Source organism: Bos indicus x Bos taurus, chromosome 4 (assembly GCF_003369695.1).
Source record: "Bos indicus x Bos taurus breed Angus x Brahman F1 hybrid chromosome 4, Bos_hybrid_MaternalHap_v2.0, whole genome shotgun sequence".
In the NCBI taxonomy this organism is placed as follows: domain Eukaryota; kingdom Metazoa; phylum Chordata; class Mammalia; order Artiodactyla; family Bovidae; genus Bos; species Bos indicus x Bos taurus.
The window spans coordinates 68,838,812-68,861,905 of NC_040079.1; the positions used below are offsets into that span (position 1 = coordinate 68,838,812).

General features: G+C 35.7%; 1 protein-coding gene across 2 annotated transcripts in view; it reads left to right on the forward strand.

Moving 5' to 3' along the window:
• The window catches only part of CFTR (cystic fibrosis transmembrane conductance regulator), a 215,098-nt gene that overhangs the window by 91,482 nt on the left and 100,522 nt on the right, over positions 1-23,094 (forward strand). For both annotated transcript variants that reach the window (XM_027539612.1, XM_027539613.1), the window contains exon 11: positions 205-396. In XM_027539612.1, coding sequence (XP_027395413.1) covers positions 205-396 — 192 coding nt within the window. The remainder of the gene's footprint in view (positions 1-204; positions 397-23,094) is intronic.

Genomic DNA, 23,094 nt, shown 5'->3' on the forward strand with positions numbered 1-23,094 from the left:
TGTAGTTGTCTCTTGTCTCCCTTTGTATCTTTTGTGCATAGCAGCATACCCAAAATAGGAAGTGCTTCATAAATTTTGAATTGAATGAATACAGAATCTTTAAAAATTAGGATACCTATGCTTAGGATGACAGTTGGTGGCACCTGCATCCTGAGAATGATTTGATCAAATGATTTGACTTAATAACACTAGTTGTATTTCCAGACTTCACTTCTCTTGATGATTATGGGAGAATTGGAACCTTCAGAGGGTAAAATTAAGCACAGTGGAAGAATTTCATTCTGCTCTCAGTATTCCTGGATCATGCCTGGAACCATTAAAGATAACATCATCTTTGGTGTTTCCTATGATGAATATAGATATAGAAGTGTCATCAAAGCATGCCAACTAGAAGAGGTAAGTAATTATGAGAAAAACTTCTGGTTATGCGTATGAAACCTTCAAACTACCTAAATTATATATTTAATGTTTTAATAAGTCTACATATATTAATCCCATTTCCACTATGAGTAAACTACTGTGAGTAAAGTAATTGATAAAATATATGACCCCTGCTACAAGAAGCCTGCAAAAACATAAAGATACAATTCATTTTTTAATGACTTTAATATGCACTTCATTTTTTAAATGATGGGCTGGTTTGGTTACAATAAAAACTCTATGAAATGGCAAGAATTTTGTTCACTTATTAGTGAGACAAATGTCCTCAATGGGCATTTGTATAGGATGCATTTTTTAAAGGTACTTCAGAATTACATAAGAGAATTTTAAGTATTTTAATAACACCATAGCCTAAAGAAACAAACACTGACCTGCCGATAGGGAATCTAAGATAAAGTTGTGATTATATCTCATCCTTTGACCTTGGACATGTAACTACATAACCTTTAGTGTCTGTAATCCTCTGAAACAGTGGCAAAATTATGATGAATCACTTCATAATAATATTGAGGACTGAGTTCATAATCTAGAAATACAGAAAGTATTCCAAGTAAAGCCAATATATGGATCTCGTACTATTCAGCACATAAATTTTATGATAAAGTGTTCACACCCTAATGGCTCAGTTGGTAAAGAATCCGCCTGCAATGCAGGAGACCCTGGTTCGATTCCTGGGTCAGGAAGGTCCCCTGGAGAAGGGATAGACTACCCACTCCAGTATTCTGGCCTGGAAAATTCCATGGACTGTATAGTCCATGGGGTCACAAAGAGTGGGACAGGACTGAGCAACCTTTCACTTTTCACCCTGGTAGTTCAGACAGTAAAGACTCTGGAAGCACTGTAGGAGACCTGGGTTTGATCCCTGGGTTGGGAAGATCCCCTGGATCTTAATGTTAGGGAAAGTGTCATTATGATGTTAATGGTAGGGAAAGTACCATGATGAGTTTTATCAGCAGGGAAAATATCATGTTATGAGGTTTGTCAGCAGTATTGCCTGAATACTAATCTTGATTCAAAATCACTCTCCTTGATAGGTGGCATTTGATACTAGTAGTACCCTTTAAATCAACTTCTATGAAAAAAATTGCACTGGGAATAAAATGAAGCTTAATATACAGCATATGAAAAATAGGAAAAAAAAAAAAGGCTGATTGTGGATTAGATAGAAACTACAGTCCTTATAAAAGAGAGCTACATGCTTGAACAAATGACTCTTTATGTATATACAGACTCATTCAACAGTTGCTTTTAAAGGCTTAATTCTCTTATTTTCACGCCCTGAAAGCATAATGAAATAAAAGCTATTCTGAAAAATATTTGATTTACCTTGAAGAAAACATTCTTCATTCCTCAAAAGCTCTTCTTCCAAGAATAGTATTTCACAACCTGGAGGTTGGAACACTCATTAAATTTGTTATAAAAAAATTCTGCATGTTTCTAGAGAATGTAGGTATTTGTCTATGAGGGGCTAGGCTGTAGGAGTGATACTCAATGTCCTGCAAGATAAAGCATGAGCTCTGTTTATTTATTAGTGCAAAGGTGTTAGAAAGCTTCTGGTACCTTTATTTATTGCTTTTAAATATATCTTTTCTCATAGAAATAGTTTTATAAATGCTGTCCTGATTCCCCCAAGTAAACCTTTAAAAGTATATTTAATTTAAATATGGCAAAACTATAGGCTTTTCAGGTATCACTAGTGGTAAAAAGAACCCATCTGCCAATGCAGGAGACATAATAGATGTAGTTTTGATCCCTAGGTCAGAAAGATTCCCTGGAGGAAGGTATGGCAACCCATTCCAGTGATCTTGCCTGGACTGAGGAATCTGGCAGGCTACAGCCCAAAAGGTGACAAGAGTCAGACGTGACTGAAGCGACTTAGCACGCATGCATGCAGGCATGCATGACGTAGCTACGTTAGTAGTAGTAAATTCAGAGGTATAGGTACTTAATTCATAGAATGTACATTTGCTGTCTTCTGAATAGGTTCTGAGAATGCCAGGGTGAATAGGGTGTGGTCTGTTTTCTAAAGAGTGCATAATAAAGTGACCTGTATTTTAATGAATGGTTGTATAGTATGTGAATTGGACCATGATAAAACTGCTAAAATAACAAGAGAAACAGGGGAAGAGTAAAATCATTTTATTTTTTTTCCGATTCCATGACTAGTCTTAAAATTATTTTTAAAGTGTATAATTCATTGTAGTTTTTATTTTCATATGCTCAAGGTTGTATAACCATCACATTTTCAATTCCTCTAAAAGAAACCTCAATTAGCAATCAATTTACATTCTCTCATCCCTAACCTCTCTACCTAACTGTAAGCAACATTTTGTCTCTAAAATATTCCTATTCTAGATATTTCACAAAAATGTAATCATATAACATAATTTTCTGTGCCTAATTAAGCTTTTAAACTAGAAGAAAGTAGGGGGTATTAATTTTGAAAACATTTATTGAGACATTTTATGAAAATATGAATAGAATAAAATATATATACTTTGGAAGTTCATGGGCCAATAGGAAAATATATCAATAAAGAATGTAAGGTTACTCTAACAGGGAAAAAAAAGAGGCATTTCTAAAGGAGTAAAAGGAGAAATCTGGGTCTGCTAATGATGAAATAACCTTCAGAGGAGGCAGAAGGCCATTTTTCTGATGGAATGATTCCCTGTCGAATTCTAATGGTGACAAGAATGGAACTTATGGTGTTGGGGGAATTTTTTTTTTATTAAGAACATTGCAGTTGCCAGTAAAATAGAGAGAAGGTTAGGTATATGAGAAGTGAAGATTGATAAGTGATAGTCACTGGATTGTTGAGAAAAGAGATAAATAGAAAGTGCCTAACACAGCATTTGGTGCATATTTGCCACTCAGTGAGCTGTAGCTAATTTCTATTTTCTTTGGAGGTAGAGAATACTGCTAGAGAGCATGACACAAGGCATGTGTCTCAAAGCCAGTTCTTGTTATTGAGTGCTATGGAAACAAGGTGGGGTTTGGCATAATTGAAGAGAACCGTGAATCAGAATCATGAAAAAGTCATCAGTATGAATTTTAATATTGACAAAAGTAGTTCTGAGAGAAAACTTTAAAAGTGGTCATCTATAGTTGGTCTGTATGACCAAAGTAACAGAAGTTTGAGTGTTCTCTGGAAGAAAAGAGTTGGCATACAATCCTGAAAGTTTGGAGCATTGGCCCATTGGTTCCATGCTCCAGAAATGGCCATGGGATTGGGAGGTGATTCCAGTTTCTCTTTCCCTTTCGGATCTCACAGCATGACTTCTGTGATTACCAGACTCTCTTCACTGTGGTGGAGGCAGGGTAGGTGCAGAATGAAAACTTGATTATTCCCTCACTCAAAGAGCTTGTAGGCTGATTGGTGAAAAACATATGCCAAGAGACCATTTCAATATAATATAGCAAATGTTGGGATAGAAGCTCTCTCGGCACTACAGAAGCCCAGTTGAGGACTTTCAGCCTGCCTGGTCAGTTCAGGGAGGCTTTCTCTAAAAACACCTTGAAGGATAAGTAGAAGGAATTAAGGAAATTTTAATGGAAAATTGAAATTTTCCATTTCCATTAAGGTTAATGGAAAAGATATTCTGGACAGAGAAAACTATGAGCAGAAATACCAGACATGAAACCACTTGGTTAGTGCAGGGAACCACAAGCATCTTGACAGAATGAGGGTATAACTGGGGGACAGTGAGTAGGGAGGAAGGAAACTGGAGGGCCATGTCTTGGGAGCTTGTGTACAAGTCTCAGGAATTTGGTCTTGGAGAGGTTTAATCAGGGGAGTGATGTAATCAGCTTTGCAATTTAGATATATCTCTTTGACTATGAAATGTGAAGCAGAATTAAGGTGGATATGATTCACACTTTTTTGGGGTAGCAGAAGTAAAAGAGATTTTGAAATCTAACAGGGTGGGTTGCTGATGCACATTACTTAACCTTGCTATATACTGAGTTTTATCCTCTGCAATATGAAGATATTATTACCTAATTTGTACAGTTTTGTGGATTCTTCTAGCACATAGCAAACACTAAATAAATCAGTGATTATTATTAATAGTAGTAGTTGTAGTACTGTTTCGGAGAAGGCAATGGCAACCCACTCCAGTACTCTTGCCTGGAAAATCCCATGGACGGAGGAGCCGTACTGTTTGTTATTGTGACTAGAAGGACGAAGACTAATAGGAAGCTATTTCAATAATCCAGCTAATGTCAACGATGGACAAGAGACAAAAGTAGCAGAGGAATTGTGAGAAGATAGGGATCTCTGTGTGTACTATTTGCATCCTTACAAACGGCATCAGGGAAAATGAGCCTTTGAGAAATAGTGAATATTTTTTTTCCTCAAGAAATTAAGAGAGAAGAGTAGTTGGTTTAGGATTAAGGATTCCTTGTATAACAGGAACTGGAAAGAAGGACAAGTAGAAATGCCATGGGTTTAGAAAGGAAGGATGTGGAGATCAGTTACATAGAATTGAGATATCTGATCAAGCAGAGGGACCACTGGTCTTGCTAACAGAGTACCAGTGGAGGACACCACTAGATCAGCTGTAATGACAATGATGACCACCATTTAATTCATTCTTCATCCTCTTTGCTTTCAAATATCAAATAAAACACTTAGTTTTCTATTTTTAATAGTCCCCGAGTCCCAGCTCCTTACTGTTCTGCTGGCTTTTGCAACTGATTTAGATCTTCCTACTCATCTTATGATAGGCAAAAACATCCAGCATCTCCTAAATTCCTGTACTTTGATAAACGCAGTGAGTATGGTGAGTACATTAGTATATGACTCCTTCTGAATGTTTCCTGTATGTTGTTATCTATCCAACTACATGGTAAATTTCTTGAGAATGGTGATTCTAAAAATTTTATTTTGGGATACTCTACCAAGCACATTGATAGGCATAAGGATAAGTTCTTATTGGTTGACTGTTTCAGAGATAAGCTTTGAAGTAGGCATGTCAGTTGCAAGAATTTTACTCAGAAAATGTTCTTTTCTGAGCTTCTCAGTCTCCGAATTTGAGGAGATGATTATACAACAGCAAGTTGTTGTTGTGAGGGACAAATAAAAATAATTAAAAGTGCTAGACAATCCTGACAGTCAAAATGAAAATTTTTTCCTATTTTCAGTGACTTCAGCGTTTCCAATTTTTGTTATTGTTAAGCAAGTCTTCACACCTTTGAAAAAGGCCAGTGAGAACCTCCAAAAATGAAGGTTTTATATGTTTAAGCATGGGGGAATTTTGAGCACAGGAGCACAAAATACCTACAGAGTCCTTGAGGGTTAACAGCTGGTATCAGCTGAGACTTCCTCTGTGCACTGTTTGTAGCCCCATCTGCAAATACAAACATACATGATCCAGTATGGTTTCACTTTGACTGCCAAAGCTGTTCTGCTTCTTAATATACTACATCTAGATCTGGAACTGGAGATGAGGCGGAGTATTTTCTTCCTCATTTTGGTGTTTCTTTTCAGCTTTAATACCCACAAAGTACTTGCGTGTGTAATGATGCTTGGTGTCATAGGATTAGGCAGGTATGTGTAAATTTTCTTGGATAGGAAAAAGCACGCACAACATAGTTCACATAGTTTCCTGATTTCAGTCTGTGGTTGAAAATATTCCGTCAGTGGAGTTGCATGAAGACTTTATCACAGGGAAGGGCATGGAGACAGGGCTATGCTGATAGAAAAGTTGTAACGAGCAGACACGAGTGAGCAAGTTCTGCTCAGATTTTTTACCCTGAGATCTCCTCTTTCAGGAACTTCTCCAAGTCTTGCTTATATGTCATACTTCAAATCTTAATTATAGTAAAAGGATTTCTAGACAAATTAATAGTTCTTTTAAAATACCATTGTGTATCCTTGTGTCCATTGACTTATCCTCCCATTGTTTACTTTCTATGTACCCAAACTTCCCTTAAAATCCTCCTAAGTATTTGTGACTTTTGTAACCAGCACTGAAGATTTTGCTAGCCCAAAAAGAGGAATTAATGTAATTGGCCCCACATTAACTTACTTCTCCGTTAAGGAGAGTTTAATCATATTTCGTACTGTAAGAGTAATATCTCACTATTCTCTTACCTTCTTAAAATTTCCAGAATACCAGCCATTTGCAATTCTTCAATACCTTATCCTACCATACTACCCTACAACTGACAGCAACAGATTCTAGGCAGGCCAGCATTTGGATACCAAATAATTGGACTGTATTTAGTGACTCACTCTTATGTAAAAGTACCTGGTTTGGAGCAGTAATTGGCTTTTATAATTGTGTGGGGTGGGGGGTGTAAGAAAAGATCAGAGGCTTAGTATATGTAATTGGTTTCCACAAAGTTGTTGCAATCCTTTTGTAACCACAAAATGGTCTTCATTAGGTAAATATTTGTCAAGACAGCCATTACATACACATTGTAATAAAAATATTTACTGTGTAAGTTGAAGATGTAAAATCTGTTTGTGTTTTCCCTTCTACTATGCAGTCTTCATATTTAAGTCACTAGAAGAAAAAAAAATGGGAGGGAAGTTGGCAAGAAATTATTAAGAGGAAAAAAAACTTGGGAGGGAAATTGGCAAGAAATATGAAAAACTTGGGAGGGAAGTAAGCAAAGAAATGAGTTAACTCTTCTGGAAAATAAATTCCATCTTACACATACCACAAGACTAATTATATTTGAATTTGACCCCTGGATCTTCACATCTGGCCAAAACTAACCTGCATTGAACAGAGGCTTAACTTTTGGGTGGTCAATCCACAATTGTAGGAGAATTCAGGAATGTTCACTTGGGAGATGTGTAAATAAAAAGATACCATACAAATTAACATTTGCATTCAGTAGTAGCCAAGATATAATAAACATTGAAAACAGATATTTGAAACACACTGAACTACGTTCCCTAAACCAGAATAAACCACACCAAGTGACTGTACCTTGATCCACCTGTCATTTTCTACTGATAGGTAATTAAGTTTGAAAGCACTGCCATTTACTTATTGTAATATGAAGCAAATACCTTTATTTTATAATACTATGGAACCAGGACCAAGCAGGAACACCATAGTGTTTCCTGAACTGACTGTTATTTCACATCATTTGAACCCTGAAACTTAAAAAATAAATACTAGTTAACATCCACTGGGAGGGCTCAAGTCAGTAGTGCTGTGCCGAGTGTTTTTGCACACACTGGTCCTTTGAATTGTCACTTTCTAGTTATCTAGTGACAGCTTTCTGTAGAGTTTGCAATCGAGATGAGCCTGTGCTAAATTCTAAAAGTATGAACTAACTTTTAGGAATTACGATTGCAATTCTGGAACTAATTATTAACTTAAATGACAGTTCTGACATCTCTAAATCCAGAATAACCCAAAGACTGCCCTTCTTCCTAAGAGGTGGGCAAATCCACAGAACAGTCGTATAAAAATTTAATTATAACTGTGTGGGATCAAGGTAGCTCATGAATAGATAATGAAATTCAGAAAGTTAAGCCAGGCTTTCATATTAAAAATCAAACAAAAAAATTAGCTAAGTTTTCCAAAGGTCAAAGCCATGCTGTATCTTATAGATAAGCCTGATGTTTCATCCTCTTGAAGAATTAGTATTCTGGACCCCACACCCTTGGAGTTTTCTGTTTTGTAGCAATGGCTAATTAGACAAGATCGAGAGAAGATTTTACACTTATATTTAAGAGAACTTTAGACTTTACTAGAAACTTAGAACTTGGTAATAATATTCATAAAGGCCTTTCCAGGAAGGGAAACTTAGTTTTTCTAAAAATTGAGTGTAAAAGTATTCTCTAGACAAAAATAGCCCTAGAAACAGCAATTGTATTATCAAGAATATATTTGAGGCCAAATCTGTAATACCTAATTTTTATTTAGAAAGTTTAAGTATCCATGATTCAAATTTCATAAATTAAAATTTTGATCTCAATAAATATTTATTGAGTTTCCCCTGTTTCCCCCTAACAGTATATGTTAGGCACTCTGAATACTGCGTGCAAGTATAACAAGGATCCTGTTTGTTATGAGTTTTTGACTTACAGTATTTTGGGGAAAATGTATATACACATACACAAAACACACACACACACACGTATATATATTCACTTGTGTAGTAAATATCTGTGAGTGCAATTATTGAACAAAGGACATCAAACTCTGGGGATTATTGGTGAATAGGAGCAATCCCTGTCCTCAAGGGTCTTTCATTCTGGTGAAGATAAGCAAGTAAAGCCAGTGCAGTTTGTTAAGTTCTAGGATATTGGTTAATGTAAGATTCTCATGTGGTATATGGAAACAGCACTTAATCTGGTCTTAGATGGGTAGATGAGGTTTCCCTGAAGGAAGTGACAGCTAAGGTGAGAGATGATGGATGAGTAAGAATCATCTGAATGAAGAACAGGAGAACATTCCAGAAAGAGAACAGAATGTACAAGACCTGGAGCTAGCAGAGAACGTTTGTTGAACCTTTGTACCTAGAGTCAGTTTGGTGTGGCTTGGGGTATAGGATGAAATGGGCTGGAGTCAAGCAAAAACAGTGCACTTTAAGGGGAACTCTAGGCAGTGCAGGAAGGGTAGAGTCTGGAAAAGAAGGGGTATATGGTGACAGCTGAACTGGGAGAAAACACGCAGATCATGATTTCTGTCTCTGCACTTGCCAGCAATTAAACCAAATAGCCAAAAAAGGCAGAAAGGCAGAGTCCTCCACACTTGACTTTCATATTACATATACCTGGGGCAATCCAATTCTCATGCAACACTCCAGCTGCAGAGGATTTGGCGAAACATGGTGCTTAGTGGGAGCACAGGTAGGAACCCTGGGCAGGGAGCAGGTGGGTCCACAGTATCTTGCATGGTGACTTCCCTCACTGGGGGGAGTGCCATAATAAAAACAGTGTTTTAGGAAGATTTATCCAGTGTAACACACAAACTGGAGGGAGATAATGGAGATGTGGTTAGACATTTATGAAATATTGTTATTCACATTTTAAAGTTTAAGAAGTGAAAATTTAAGAGACTTATTGGAATCATATGTCTCATAATTGATGAGACCAGTGAGAGAATCCAGATCTTCTGACTTACCTTTTTTTTTGCTATGCTTGATTAGGATTGTGTATTAGAAATTCTTAGACGCTAATGCCTTCTGCATTGAACACTGCAGATTTTGAGTTAGAACTTTAGACTGGTTAATCTCACTATGATTGTAGCAGTATTATTAAACCATTGGGATTGTAAGGCTGCCTTTGTGAAAGAGGAGGTTATGACTTGTTTTCCTATAAATGACGTATCAAGCTACCATATTCATAAAATCTGTACTCCTGGATCTTGGGAAAATCACCTATCCTAACACTTGAAATGTATTTTTTATTTTTTTCTTAATATGTATACATATATGTATTATTGAAGTATAGTTGACTTACAATTTTTCAAGGGCACAGCAAGATGATTCAGTTATACATGTACACATATATTATTTTTGAGATTATTTTCCTTTGTAAAGTATTATAAAATATTGACTAGTTCACTGTGCTATACAGTAAACCTTTGTTGCTTGATGCATATCTTCTTTTTTAAATAGAAATCTAGCATTCTAGATTCTAGATTTCTAAATAGAATCTAGCATTCTATTCATATTAAGTCAAGCAAGTGGAATCAAAATGTAATAAGTTTTTTAGTTAGGCAAAGATTCATAAGTTTTCTAAAATATATATTACACATATTATTTATATATGGAGTATACAGAAGCTTTTCTATTACACTTGATAAAGGCTTGATAGAGAACATAAAAAAACACACTTGAAATTTAAAGGTCAGGAAAATTTTTTTCATCTTCTCCCAAGTAAACATTTTTCTTCTTGCCACTGGGGCAGAATCTTTTCTTCATGCCTCATGACCTCAAATTTAAAATACAGTAGGTGGCCAAGTAGAAGGGCAGTCAGTTTGGGAAGGAAGCCTGATCAGGGCAAGTTGAACAGCTGGTTCTCCAAAGTCACCTGTAGAAAGAATAAGGATTTTCATAGGATTTCTTCAGAGGTGATGGGTGAGGTAGTACACAAGCTCAGCTCCTGGGGAGTCCTAGTCCTAGAGACCTGGGAGACCTGTGAGGAACTCCAGAGCAGGATCAGCTGCAGGGCAGCACAGTCATGTGCCAGCAAAGTTCTAAGAAAGGAGTGCTTTTCACAGATTGGATTTGTCCCAGCATCTTGGGTGGGTAGACCTGGAAGAGATAGTTAAGGAATGAGTAGATTCTTAAATGCCAATTCTTAGACCAATTGAATCAAAATCATGTAGAGAGCTTTTCAAAACTAGGTTGTTAAGGGTCATTCCAGAGAATCTGAAATCTGGAGTTCAGAAATCTGGGGTTAAATGAGTCTAACGTAGAGCTAGAATACAATAAATAAAATTATTTGTCTCAAGTATCTTTTCTAACTTTACTTCCTTGGAAACACTTACCCTGAAATACCTTAAAGCCCTGCATTTCAAAGCTATTCCTTTAAAAATGCTTACATTATTAGTTTTCAAATACAAATATAGGCCTACACACATACAGAAATAGACATCAAAGGCATAGAGATATTAATAGAATTATGTATATACTTTCAAATTCATATATAAAACCATGTATGTGTTTATATATATATATCTGAGTATTAAACAATAGTTTAATATTGGTGACAAAGACTGTAACATCTATTATAATAGTGCTTTTTGTACTTGTGTTGGGTCCAATAACAAATACATTGGAATTTCAGTTTATTTCAGTTTTCTGCTATGACTTAGTACCAAAGCCCAGTGAAAGAAGAGCTTTTATATTTCAAGTTGATAAAAAGTTCTTACTTCCTACACTTTCTGATAAGGACTAATCTTTAGCCAATATTTGTATGCACAGTTATTTGTAATCAAGTTTGACTTAGGCGAACAGGCTACTTCATGAATTTGTTCGTGTATATTTCCTGCTGTAGAAGTTAACTTCCCTGTGTTGATACATATCATGCAGAGCTACATCCACGTTTACAGCAGCTTTGTGCAAAAATGGTTAGTTCATTCTTTTTCTCTTTACAGTGTGCTCTTGGGCTTTCTCAAATTCTCTTCTTCCTCTCCTTTCCCTTCCCCTTTCCTCTGTTCCTCCAACACTTCTTTTCTCCTTCCTCCTCCTTGCCTAGTGTCCTTGTACATAAAGCACAATACAAGTGCTTAATAATTACTAAACATTAATAACAGTGGCATTAACTGTCTAAAGATTGGTTACAAACATTCCTTATTGAATAGCACTGCTTCTAAAGTTCATGTTCCGTCAACCCAAGCTTCTTACCATCCTCCCTTACCACAAGCAGCTGTATTGTCAAGGTTGTTCTGAAGAGTGATAATACAGGTATAAAACAAGGTTTATGGTATTTTCCTATCTACAAAGTCACAGGAAGCTCGAATGTACTCAGCAAATATTGCATAATTACACAGGGCCAGTTAATGTAACACTCCACCCTTTTTTTAAAGTTCTTTCTGTCTCAATATAATACCCTCTACTGTTTCTCTGATATGTTCAAGACAGAGTTAATGAGCTTTGTATTAGCAGTTCCTCTTTTAATAGCTTCTGATTTGTCTGGCTCAGTTGAATAATATCAGGTGATGAAATTTAGATGCATTTAAAAAAATAAAGTGATACACATTTGTGTAAAAAGTATGTCCATAACATGGGGTATGTTATGTACTTCTAAATAATAAAATAAGTTAATCTTTATTGGACTTTTATTATAATATTACTTTGACCCTCTCTGGTACTCTTTATCGAAGTATTTTCAAGTGCTTTACAATCTCAAACAGACTTAATATATTATGTGCACAGAATCCTTTGAAGTTGACATTTGCTTTTCTGACCAGCATGCTGTAAAGGAAGTTAGCCAAAAGAACAGGTTCAAGCAGGCATGAAAATCACATGTTAAAATGCATATTCCTGCACTCTGGTCTATTTCTTCTGAGTAAGAATAGGTGCAGCAGTTTTTACAAACTCCCTAGGTGATTCTGAAATAATTATGAAAATAATTGGTCAAAATAAATAACTTTGAAAACCAATGATCCAGATATTTGATTTTATTTTTAGGTAAACTGCTGAGAAATATATTAAAATGGCAGTGTAGGGTGGTTACAAAGAAATATTTTTCAAGGTCTCCTTTAATAAGAAAATTAATTGATCACAATTTTTAAATTTGATTTATTTTGACTTAGGTTTAAAAAATCTCAATAGCTAATTTTTGTATAAGTAATCAAATCATGTCCTCTAGCTTGTGTGTGTGTGTGTGCTCAGTCGTGTCTGATTGTTTGCGACCCCCCATGGACTGTAGCCCACCAGGCTCCTCTGGTTCATGGGATTTTCCATGCAAGAATACTGGAGTGGGTTGCAATGCCCTGCTCCAGGGAATCTTCCCAACCCAGGGATCGAACTACGGTCTCCTGCATTGCAGGCAGATTCTTTACCATTCGAGCTACCTGGGAAGCCCAGCCCTGTACTTTAATTCCAATCAATGATTTCCTCCAACAGTTTTTATGGGTAACTCCAAGAGAACTCCAGAGAAGTTGCAGTGCAGGCAAAGAGAAACCATTTGTCTCTGGGTACAAAGCTTCTCTGAGCAGCTCATGCTCTGTACTGCTTTTTAAACTCATGATAGCACCAAGGCTGAAAACCAACACCCTTAAGATAAATATAGCACCAGATTGGAGTGCCTTTAGTAGTCAGCAAAGATAAATGTTTAACAGTGTATTCAAAACAAAGTGTTTTATGTTAAATCAAATAGAAGCTAAATACTAATAAAGAACTCTACAAATGAACAATAAAGTAATCAGAATAAGTACTCACATTAGCAGGATATTGATGTTATTAATGTATTTGATCTTAAAGGACAAGGCTTATTCACAGTTCTCTTCAGTCTAGCCTGACTATTTTGTTTCACTTCAATCTGAACAGCTTTCTATTATAATCTTTGACATACTTATTAAATTATCCACATTGATGCATTTTTCTTCAAAAATGATTTCATTCCAGAAAAGAAGGTCAAATGTGTTGGTTGAGAACATCAAATCTTTTTCAGATGCAGGAATCTTTAGTTTTGTGTTTTACAATGTAATCTGTATCACTAGCATCTGTTCTAGATTTGGAAACATCCATTTGACAATATCCCTGTTTTCTTTATTGTTAGAGCTCTGGATGGATTTGAAGAACATTTCCCTAAATCCTCAACATCATTCTTCATAAACCCCAAGCTTCGAGCAGTCATTATTACAAATGTGATACATATTTTTCCAATGCATTTAAATGAATTTACACTAAATATATTTATCTATAAACAATACTTAATAGTTTTGTGTGGCTTCAAAATCTGTGTAAATAGTATAATTTATACACATCATTCTTCAGCTTGCTATCTTTGCTCCTATTACCTTTTTGAGGTCTAGCTATACTATTTAGATGTAGAAATTCTATTTCATTCTTTTCATTTGCTATATAGTGCTTATGTGTAACATTTTATTTATTCACCTTGTTATTGACATACATTTAGGTTGTTCTAATATTTTACTCAGCCAGTTCAGTCGATCAGTCGTGTCTAACTCTTTGTGACTCCATAGATTGCAGCATACCAGGCTTTTCTGTCCATCACCAACTCCTAGAGCTTACTCAAACTCATGTCCATCGAGTCAGTGATGCCATTCAACCATCTCATCTTCTGTCTTCCCCTTCTCCTGCCTTCAATCTTTCCCAGCATCAGGGTCTTTTCCAATGAGTCAGTTCTTTGCATCAGGTGGCCAAAGTATTGGAGTTTCAGCTTCAGCATCAGTCCTTCCAATGAATATTCAGGGATGATTTCCTTTAGGATTGACTGGTTGGATATCCTTTCAGTCCAAGGGACTCTCAAGAGGCTTTTCCAATACCACAGTTCAAAAGCATCAATTCTTCGGCACTCAGCCTTCTTCACAGTCCAACTCTCATATCCATACATGACCACTGGAAAAACCATAGCCTTGACTAGACAGACCTTTGTTGGCAAAGTAAGGTCTTTGCTTTCCAATATCACTGCTGCTGCTGCTGCTAAGTTGCTTCAGTTGTGTCCGACTCTGTGCGACCCCAGAGACAGTAGCCCACCAGGCTCCCCCACCCCTGGGATTCTCCAGGCAAGTTCCAATATCACTCAGATCAGATCAGTCGCTCAGTCGTGTCTGACTCTTTGTGACCCCATGAATCGCAGCACACCAGGCCTCCCTGTCCAACACCAACTCCTGAAGTTCACTGAGACTCACGTCCATTGAGTCAGTGATGCCATCCAGCCATCTCATCCTCTGTCGTCCCCTTCTCCTCTTGCCCCCAATCCCCCCCAGCATCAGAGTCTTTTCCAGTGAGTCAACTCTTTTCATGAGGTGGCCAAAGTACTGGAGTTTCAGCTTTAGCATCATTCCTTCCAAAGAAATCCCAGGGCTGAGCTCCTTCAGAATGGACTGGTTGGATCTCCTTGCAGTCCAAGGGACTCTCAAGAGTCTTCTCCAACACCACAGTTGAAAAGCATCAATCCTTTGGCGCTCAGCCTTCTTCACAGTCCAACTCTCACATCCATACATGACCACAGGAAAAACAATAGCCTTGATTAGATGAACCTTTGTTGGCAAAATAATGTCTCTGCTTTTCAATATGCTATTTAGGATGGTCATAACTTTCCTTCCAAGGAGTAAGCATCTTTTAATTTCATGGCTGAAGTCACCATCTGCAGTGATTTTGGAGCCCAGAAAAATAAAGTCTGACACTGTTTCCCCATCTATTTCCCATGAAGTGATGGGACCGGATGCCATGATCTTCGTTTTCTGAATGTTGAGCTTTAAGCCAACTTTTTCACTCTCCACTTTCACCTTCATCAAGAGGCTTTTTAGTTCCGCTTCACTTTCTGCCAATATCACTAGACACTGCCAAATTGCACTTTAAAGCAGCTGTTCTGATTTACACTACCACTAGCCATTTATGAGTGTTCCTGTTTCCTCAATCTTTGAAAATGCTTCTTACTAACAGAGACTTAAAGTTTTACCATTCTAAGTTGTAAAAAGTTGTCTTTCTTTTTTTTTTTTTTTAACTTTTATGTATTTTTGACTGTACTGGGTCTTCGTTGCTGCATGTATGCTTCCTCTAGTTGTGGAGATTGGGAGCTACTTTCTCGTTGGGGTACACGGGCTTCTCATTGCAGTGGCTTATCTTGTTACAGAGCACAGGCTCTAGGCACATGGCTTCAGTAGTTGTGGAATGTGGGCTCAGTAGCTGCAGATTGCTGACTCCAGGGCACGTGGTGTCAGTAGTTGCTTTACGGGGCTTGTTGGTTGTGACTTGCAGGCCTTAAAGCATTCAGGCTTCAGTAGCTGTGGTGCATGGGCTCAGTAGTTGTGGCGCATGAGCTTTAGTTGCTCCATGGTATATGGAATCTTCCTGGACCAGGGATTGGATCTGTGTTCCCTGCATTGGCAGGCAGATTCTTGTCCACTGTGCCACCAGGGAAGTCCCCATATTTCTTTACTGTTCTAATTTGCAATTCCCTGACTGCTTGTGAGGTTATATTTGTTAGCTGTTTGACTTCATATCCTATGTCAATTGTTTTGCTAAGTTCATAGTAGCTGAGAGATGTGCCTTATGCACCACTGTTGTAGGGAATGTAATTGAATGAGAGTCCATCATTGTGAGTTGAAATCATTCATTTTCAGAGTTTGTTTTGAGACTACTCCTTCCACAGGCTGCTTTCCCTGATTGATCAAGTATGGCATGGATACTGAAGCAGATCTTGTGTCTGAAAGACATGGGACTTATTTATTTACGGATTTTGGCTCAGAGACTTCTAGACGGCTCTGTCAAATCTTGCTTAGATTGTGTTTTGATGTCTTTCCATTCAAGCTTCTGTCCTTCTCTCCTTCACTTGGAGGGTTGAAACTGCATCGAGGTCTGACACCTCTCCCAGCCTTCCTTGCTTTCCTTCCTATTTTCTGTTATACAAGTATTTCCCATAATAAGATAATTTCATGTTTAATACTTTCTTGGTATCTACAGCTTGGAAGGACTGGACTAAGACAGTTAAATACATTGCATTACTATCCTTTATGGATGGGAGATGATGCAATGTATATTTTGCACTAAGCCTTTTGTTAAATAGACTTTTGATTTTCATATAACAAATTATATCTGTGTATTTCTTTATGGTTTGTTCTTTATCTTTTCTTTAAGACATTCTAACACAAATGATAAAAATATATTTTTTATATATTTTTAGTATTTTTAGCTTCAATTTTTACATTTAGGACTAAAAACCGCTGGAATTAATTTTTGTATTTGGTATGAGCTAGGGGTCTAATTTTATCTTCCATAGGGAGATCCATTTGTCCCAGGATCATTTTTTGAGCAGTTTCTCCTTTCTCTATAATTTGTCATTCTGACACTTTTATGCTAGGTTCTGATCTACATGTTTGTTTGTGAAATATTTATTCTGTTCCATTCATCTATCTGTTTAATCTCACATCACAATCTACTTTTAAAATGACAGTATTTATTGTCATTGTTCAGTTGCTGAGTCATGTCTGAATGTTTGCAACCACATGGACTGTAGCATGCCAGGTTCTTATGTCCTGTACCATCTCCTGGAGTTTGCTCAAGTTCATATTCATTGAGTTAGTGATGCTATCTAACCATCTCATCCTCTGTCATCCCCTTCTCCCTTTGTCTTCAGTCTTTCCCAGCATCAGGGTCTTTTCCATTGAGTTGGCTTTTTACATCAGGTGGCCAAAGTGTTGGAGCTTCAGCAGCAGTCCTTCCAATGAAGATTCAGGGTTGAGGGTTAATGAATGTGTTCTGGTGTCTTATTACAGTTTGTCAACCTGGCCAGAGAGGTAAGTTGGGGGCAGACTTGGTAAAGTTGGATGAGGAAGACACGAAGTTCTCAGGCATGGAGCCACATCTTAACTCAAAATCCAGGTCTTTCATTAAGTTGTCCCTGGTAGGCTGCAGATTGTAAGCTTCTGAAGGCAGAGGATTAATCTTAACCATCTCTAAGTTGCCTAAAATACTTTACTCACTGTTTAGAACATATACCAATAATATCTTAAACCTGTCCTGGTTCCCAAAGCATAGAACAAATAATAATTCTGTCTTTGTCCTTGAGAAGCTTGCAGTCTTTGAGGATAAAGATAATGTAAACAGACAATAAGAAAAGAGATGAAAGTTCTTTCATAGGAACATAAACAGCTCTTAAAACACATAGGAACATGCCTTTTAACATAATGGAAGACTTTATGGAGGATATTAAATTTTTATTGACCTTAAAGGAATTTGCCAGATTAAGAAGTAGAGGAAAGTCATCTCGATAGAGGAACCAGCAGGTGCAGATGGTGGAAGGTGGTAAATTTGGAGCACAATAAAACTTCAGTGTGGCCAGGGGTCAAGATGCATTTGTAAGCGTGCTGGGAGGTGAGGATGAAGAAGTGAGCTGGGAAACGTTTTGTATGCCATCTTTTGAAGCTTGGATTTTATTCTGGAGCTCACAAGGATCCAGTATATTTTTTTGTTTGTTTGTTTTGTGATGTTATAAACAGGGGTGTGACACGATCAGTTGGATTGAATGAACTTGAATTGTTTAGAGTACTTTGGATCACATGTTCTTTGGTCAAGCTGTCCTCTATCAAGTGAGAAAAAATTTAACTTTTCTGTATTTTAGGGTCATGGGATACAATAAGCCTTCTTGGTCAGTCAGCTCTCATTATGTTATATTAATAGGATTGAAGAGAATAAACCTTTGGAAAGTGAGACAACTTGTTTGTTAAGAACTCCATTATCTTTCACATATTTAAAATTTTTTTTTTGGTGAGAGAAATAGTAATTTAATTCATAAAATAATAATCCTCTTTTACTTATTGCAGACTTCTCTTTTCTTAGCACAATAATAGTGGATGATAGAGATCAAGCTGAATAAACACCTGCATATTTGTATGCATGCCATACATACACAGGCACATATGTATTATATGCACATGTATGTACATGTATATGCACATATATACAGATGTGTAAAAATGCAATCTATATGTGTTTATATATGTATGTATATTCAAATGTATGTGTATTTCTATACTCCAGTCATTATAATGAATATTTTGGATAGCAGTTGTAATAGCTTCTGGTTAGATATACTAATAAATGAAAATATTTTATATACCATTAAAATATTATTGAGGAAAGTAGTGCTAGAGGATAAAGTCTTATCTAATACTTAAAACAACTTCAGTTTGCTAAAACAACAAACAATACCTTTACATTTCATATCAGATTAGATCTTTTTAAAATATGTTTGAAGATCTCTCCTCTTAAGCTAAATTTAGCCCAAGCCCCAATTTTTTCAGTTTTGCTATTGAAGATCTGTAAAAATCCATTAAAATTTTAGGAAATACATGTAAGACCTTCTAATATTACTCTTTGTCCACTCAAACTTTTTTTTTTTTTTTATAGTTGCTTAGCTTCTTCTTAAGTCATAGGTTCTAATGAGAATGACAAAACATGTTATGCTTGGTAAAAATTACATCTATTTAGATATAATTAAGCCAGGTAAGTTGAAGACAAATACTTGGAAAGGTAAAATCTCCTGACTGACTATAAATTATTTGAAACCTAGAATGCTTCATATAACAATCTGTAGAACATGACTGCACTCAGAAGATTTTTAGCTCTAAATACCTTTATTATTAAGAAACAAGGCTAAAAATATACAACATTTATATTTTTCTTGAGAATTTTAAAGAAGGAACTAAATAAAAAGTTATAATGGAGTAAGTAATGATCAAATTTTAATTTAATGAAGGAGAAAACCAACAGAGAAATGAAAGACAATATAATTCCTAAAGCCAGTTCTTTGAAAAGATCAATAAAATTGTTGAATCTATCCTTGTTTGTAGTCAAGAAAAGACTTACAATATTAGGAATAACAAAGAAGCTTTAGCAAAAATATGAGCAAGATTAAAATTATTATTAAAAGTTAGTGCAATTCTGTTGAAACAGATTTAAAACTTAGAGGAACTGGATGATTTACTAAGGAAATACAAATGATCAAAATTGAAAAAAGAAACAAAAAAACTTGAATAGACAGATTATCACTGTAAAGATAGTTCAATGTGTATTACTTAAAAAGACACTATCAGTAGAAAATTGCATAGCTGGATTATATTTCACCTTTAATAGCATAACTTCCTGTATTATTTAAACTATACCAAATTATAGACAAAAATGAAGAACTCTTCATTTTCTAAAGCGAGAAGATTATTTGTATCAAAATCTGAAAAGTTATATAAAAAAGAAAACTGCAGTTAATCATACTTAGGAATATAGATATTTAAATAAAATACTATTAAATGAAGTATTAATAAATAGGATTCAGCATGGTATGAAAAGATGATCAAGCAAGATTCATGAATAGAAATATGAGTGCTTCAATATAAACAATTTATAAATATGATATATTAATAATTTGTATATTGACAATGAACAAAAACCATGTAACAAGGTCAGTGGATGCTAAAAGAATCTTACATAAATTTAGCAGTGATTTGTAATAAAAATTCAAAGTAAGAATAGAAGAAAACTTCATTTTAAAAAACTTCGTAACTTTTTTAACCAAACATTCCAAAGTAAGCATTATTTTAAATGGTAAAATTTAATTGTTTGTCTTAAAAAAAGAACATTACATGTTTATGAAAAAAAAAAGTTCACCTAAAAAACCCCCAAGAGATTCTAGCAAAAGCAGAGAGCAAAACTCTGCCAGAATTGATAAAGGAATATGATAAGATGGCTGAATAGTAGATAAACATATAAAAATAATTAGCTCTTCTCTATGTTAGCAATAACAATCTAGAAATGGAAATAAGAAGCTCTTCAGTTCACACTAGTAGAAAATGATAAAATACTTAAGGATAAATCTGATAGGAAATTTACAGAACATGTATATAGAAGATCAGAAAATCTTATTGAAAGATCCAAAACAAGAACTGAATTAATGGAAAGATCATGATTTTTAATAAGAGTTAGCATCCTAAGAGGGTCTTCTCAGGTGGTGCTAGTGGTGAGAAACCCCCCAACCCCCTGCCCGGCCCCGAGAGTACAGGAGACAGAAGAGCTGTGAGTTCGAGCCCTGGGTTGGGAAGATCCCCTGAGGAGTGAGTGCATGGCAACCCACTCCACTGTTCTTGCCTGGAGACTCCCATGGACAGATGAGCCTGGTGGGCTCCGGTCTGTAGGTCACACAGAGTCAGACACGACTGAAGCGACTGAGTAGCACCAGCAGCATTCTAAGATGCAAATTGCACTCAAACTTATGTTTATATTTAATGAAACTGCAAATACATCTGAATAAGATTGTTTTCAGAATTTTACTAAAGTATATTTCATGTGGGAGGAAATACCAAAAGGAGTTTAGAGTCCACGCTTTGTAGACAAATTGCCTTAGTTTGAATCCTGCCTCTATTGTTTTTTGGCTGTGTTATCTTTGGAATGACATTTACCTTTTCTAACTTTGAATTTTCTCATGTTTATAAGAGAGATAGAATTGTGATGAGCATTAAAAAAGTTAACACTCATAAAGGACTTAAAATAGTACCTGTTACCTAGTAAACACTCAATATATATTAGCTCTTATTAGCATTCTTACTTACATTGTTTTTATTGTTAATATTGTTATATAGGAGACTGAGCAAAAAGAGACCACAATTTATGAAGAAGGATTGTGCTTTGTCAGGTATTAAATCTTACTTAAAGCCATTAAAACACCTAAACACCAAAAACTCAGCAGAATATTATTGTAGAAATAGAAGGAACCAAATAGTCCTGAAGCAGATCTTTGGAAATGTGAGATGATGATAGATGATATGTAAATTAATTGGAAACATCATTTATTTAATAAATCATGTTTACTATAATAGTAAAAGAAAATAAGACTAGATGCTTATCTCATACCTTGTATAAATATAATAGCTATTGTAGGTGATGATTTGAGGAAAAGGGAACTCTCAGATCTTGCTGGGAAAACTGCAACTTTGGAAGTCTAACTTTTAAATGTGGTTTGGTAAGGATTCTGGCAACAGCCTCTCTTAAAAAGAAAGAAGACATACCAATGGCCAAGCTATCCTACTAATAAGAATATATCTTATAGAAATAAAAATCACAAAATCTCAATGATTTATGTACAACGGTTTTATTAGAGTGTGTGTGTGTGTGTTCTTTTTTGGTATTAAATGCCAGGGAAGGTCATAGAACATTTGATAGAACTATATAATTTGAAATACAAAATCTTATACTTCCAGTCCAGTCTAGTCCAGACTGGAAAAAAATTTGGAGAAGTGAATTTGAGCACAGAGCTTCCTTGAAAGCAGCTTGTGTCCATCTATTTTCTTATAGAATTCTTATGTTGACTCATGAAGAAGGTTACTGTAGTGTTGATTACTAAAGTATTTATTTGTCTAACTAGGTGTTCATTCAGTAGTATCTTAATTAGCAGAAAAATGTAGGGATTTAAAAATAGTCTTCTTGTTTATTTGTACTGCTAAAAACATATGATAGTGGAAATTTCAAATCAAATACTACAGAATCATCCTAAAAGTGTGAAAACATTTCTTGGAAAATAGAAGGTAAAGAATTGGCCTTCCCTAAGCCCCCCTTGATTATTTTATATTGAGGAGATAATACAATGAATAAAACTATCATAGCACAATATAGCATGGATAGATCCCCTGGAGAAGGAAATGGCAAGCTGCTCCAGTATTCTTGCCTGAGAAATCCCATGGACAGAAGAGCCTGGCAGACTATATAGTCCATATGGTCGTGAGGGAATTGGATATAACTTAGCGACTGAACAACAACAACAAAATGTTAAATAAAATTAAACAGCCATCTTCAAAGTGGTAGCATTTGGAAAGTATCTAGATCTAATCTGGTGTCACTCTTAAGAATATGGTGTCACTCTTAAGAACCTTGAACTGTAAGTTTCAAAATATGTGTACATAGCAACCTCAACCAAAGTACACTTGGTGAAGACATACAAAGTTAGGACTTGAGCATAGGACTTCCAATTCTCAGTCCAATTCTTTCCCCCTGCATTATCCCTTGTACATTTTTTATGATAATATGAATAAAGGCTATATTTTCAGACTAATTAGAATTTGCTTTTCCTTTAGTAGGAGAGTGGGGTATAGTATTACATCAGGTGAACATTTTATTCAAGGCCAAATGGAAATGAATGATGTATACAAATCATTGGTAAATACCTCATTCTAAAACTGTACATCACCAATGTTTGAGTGTGATTTATGGACCAAGCTCTTTATATTAAATTACGTCAAATTTTTGAACCTGTTAAGGGAAGGTACTATTATCCCCTTTTATAGATGGAGAACTGAAGCCCAGAAGAGACTTGCCCAAAGCTACTTATCTAGTTATTAATGGAAACAGCTGGAAAATAGGTCGCTGTGTTCTGTGGTCAATGTTGCCATTCATATTTTCTATTTTGTTTTAAGCTTTATTTTAGAATTAAAAATATTTCATTTATATCAGCACATTTCATCTCTTTTATTTATATTTATTGAATTTCTTTGTATATAC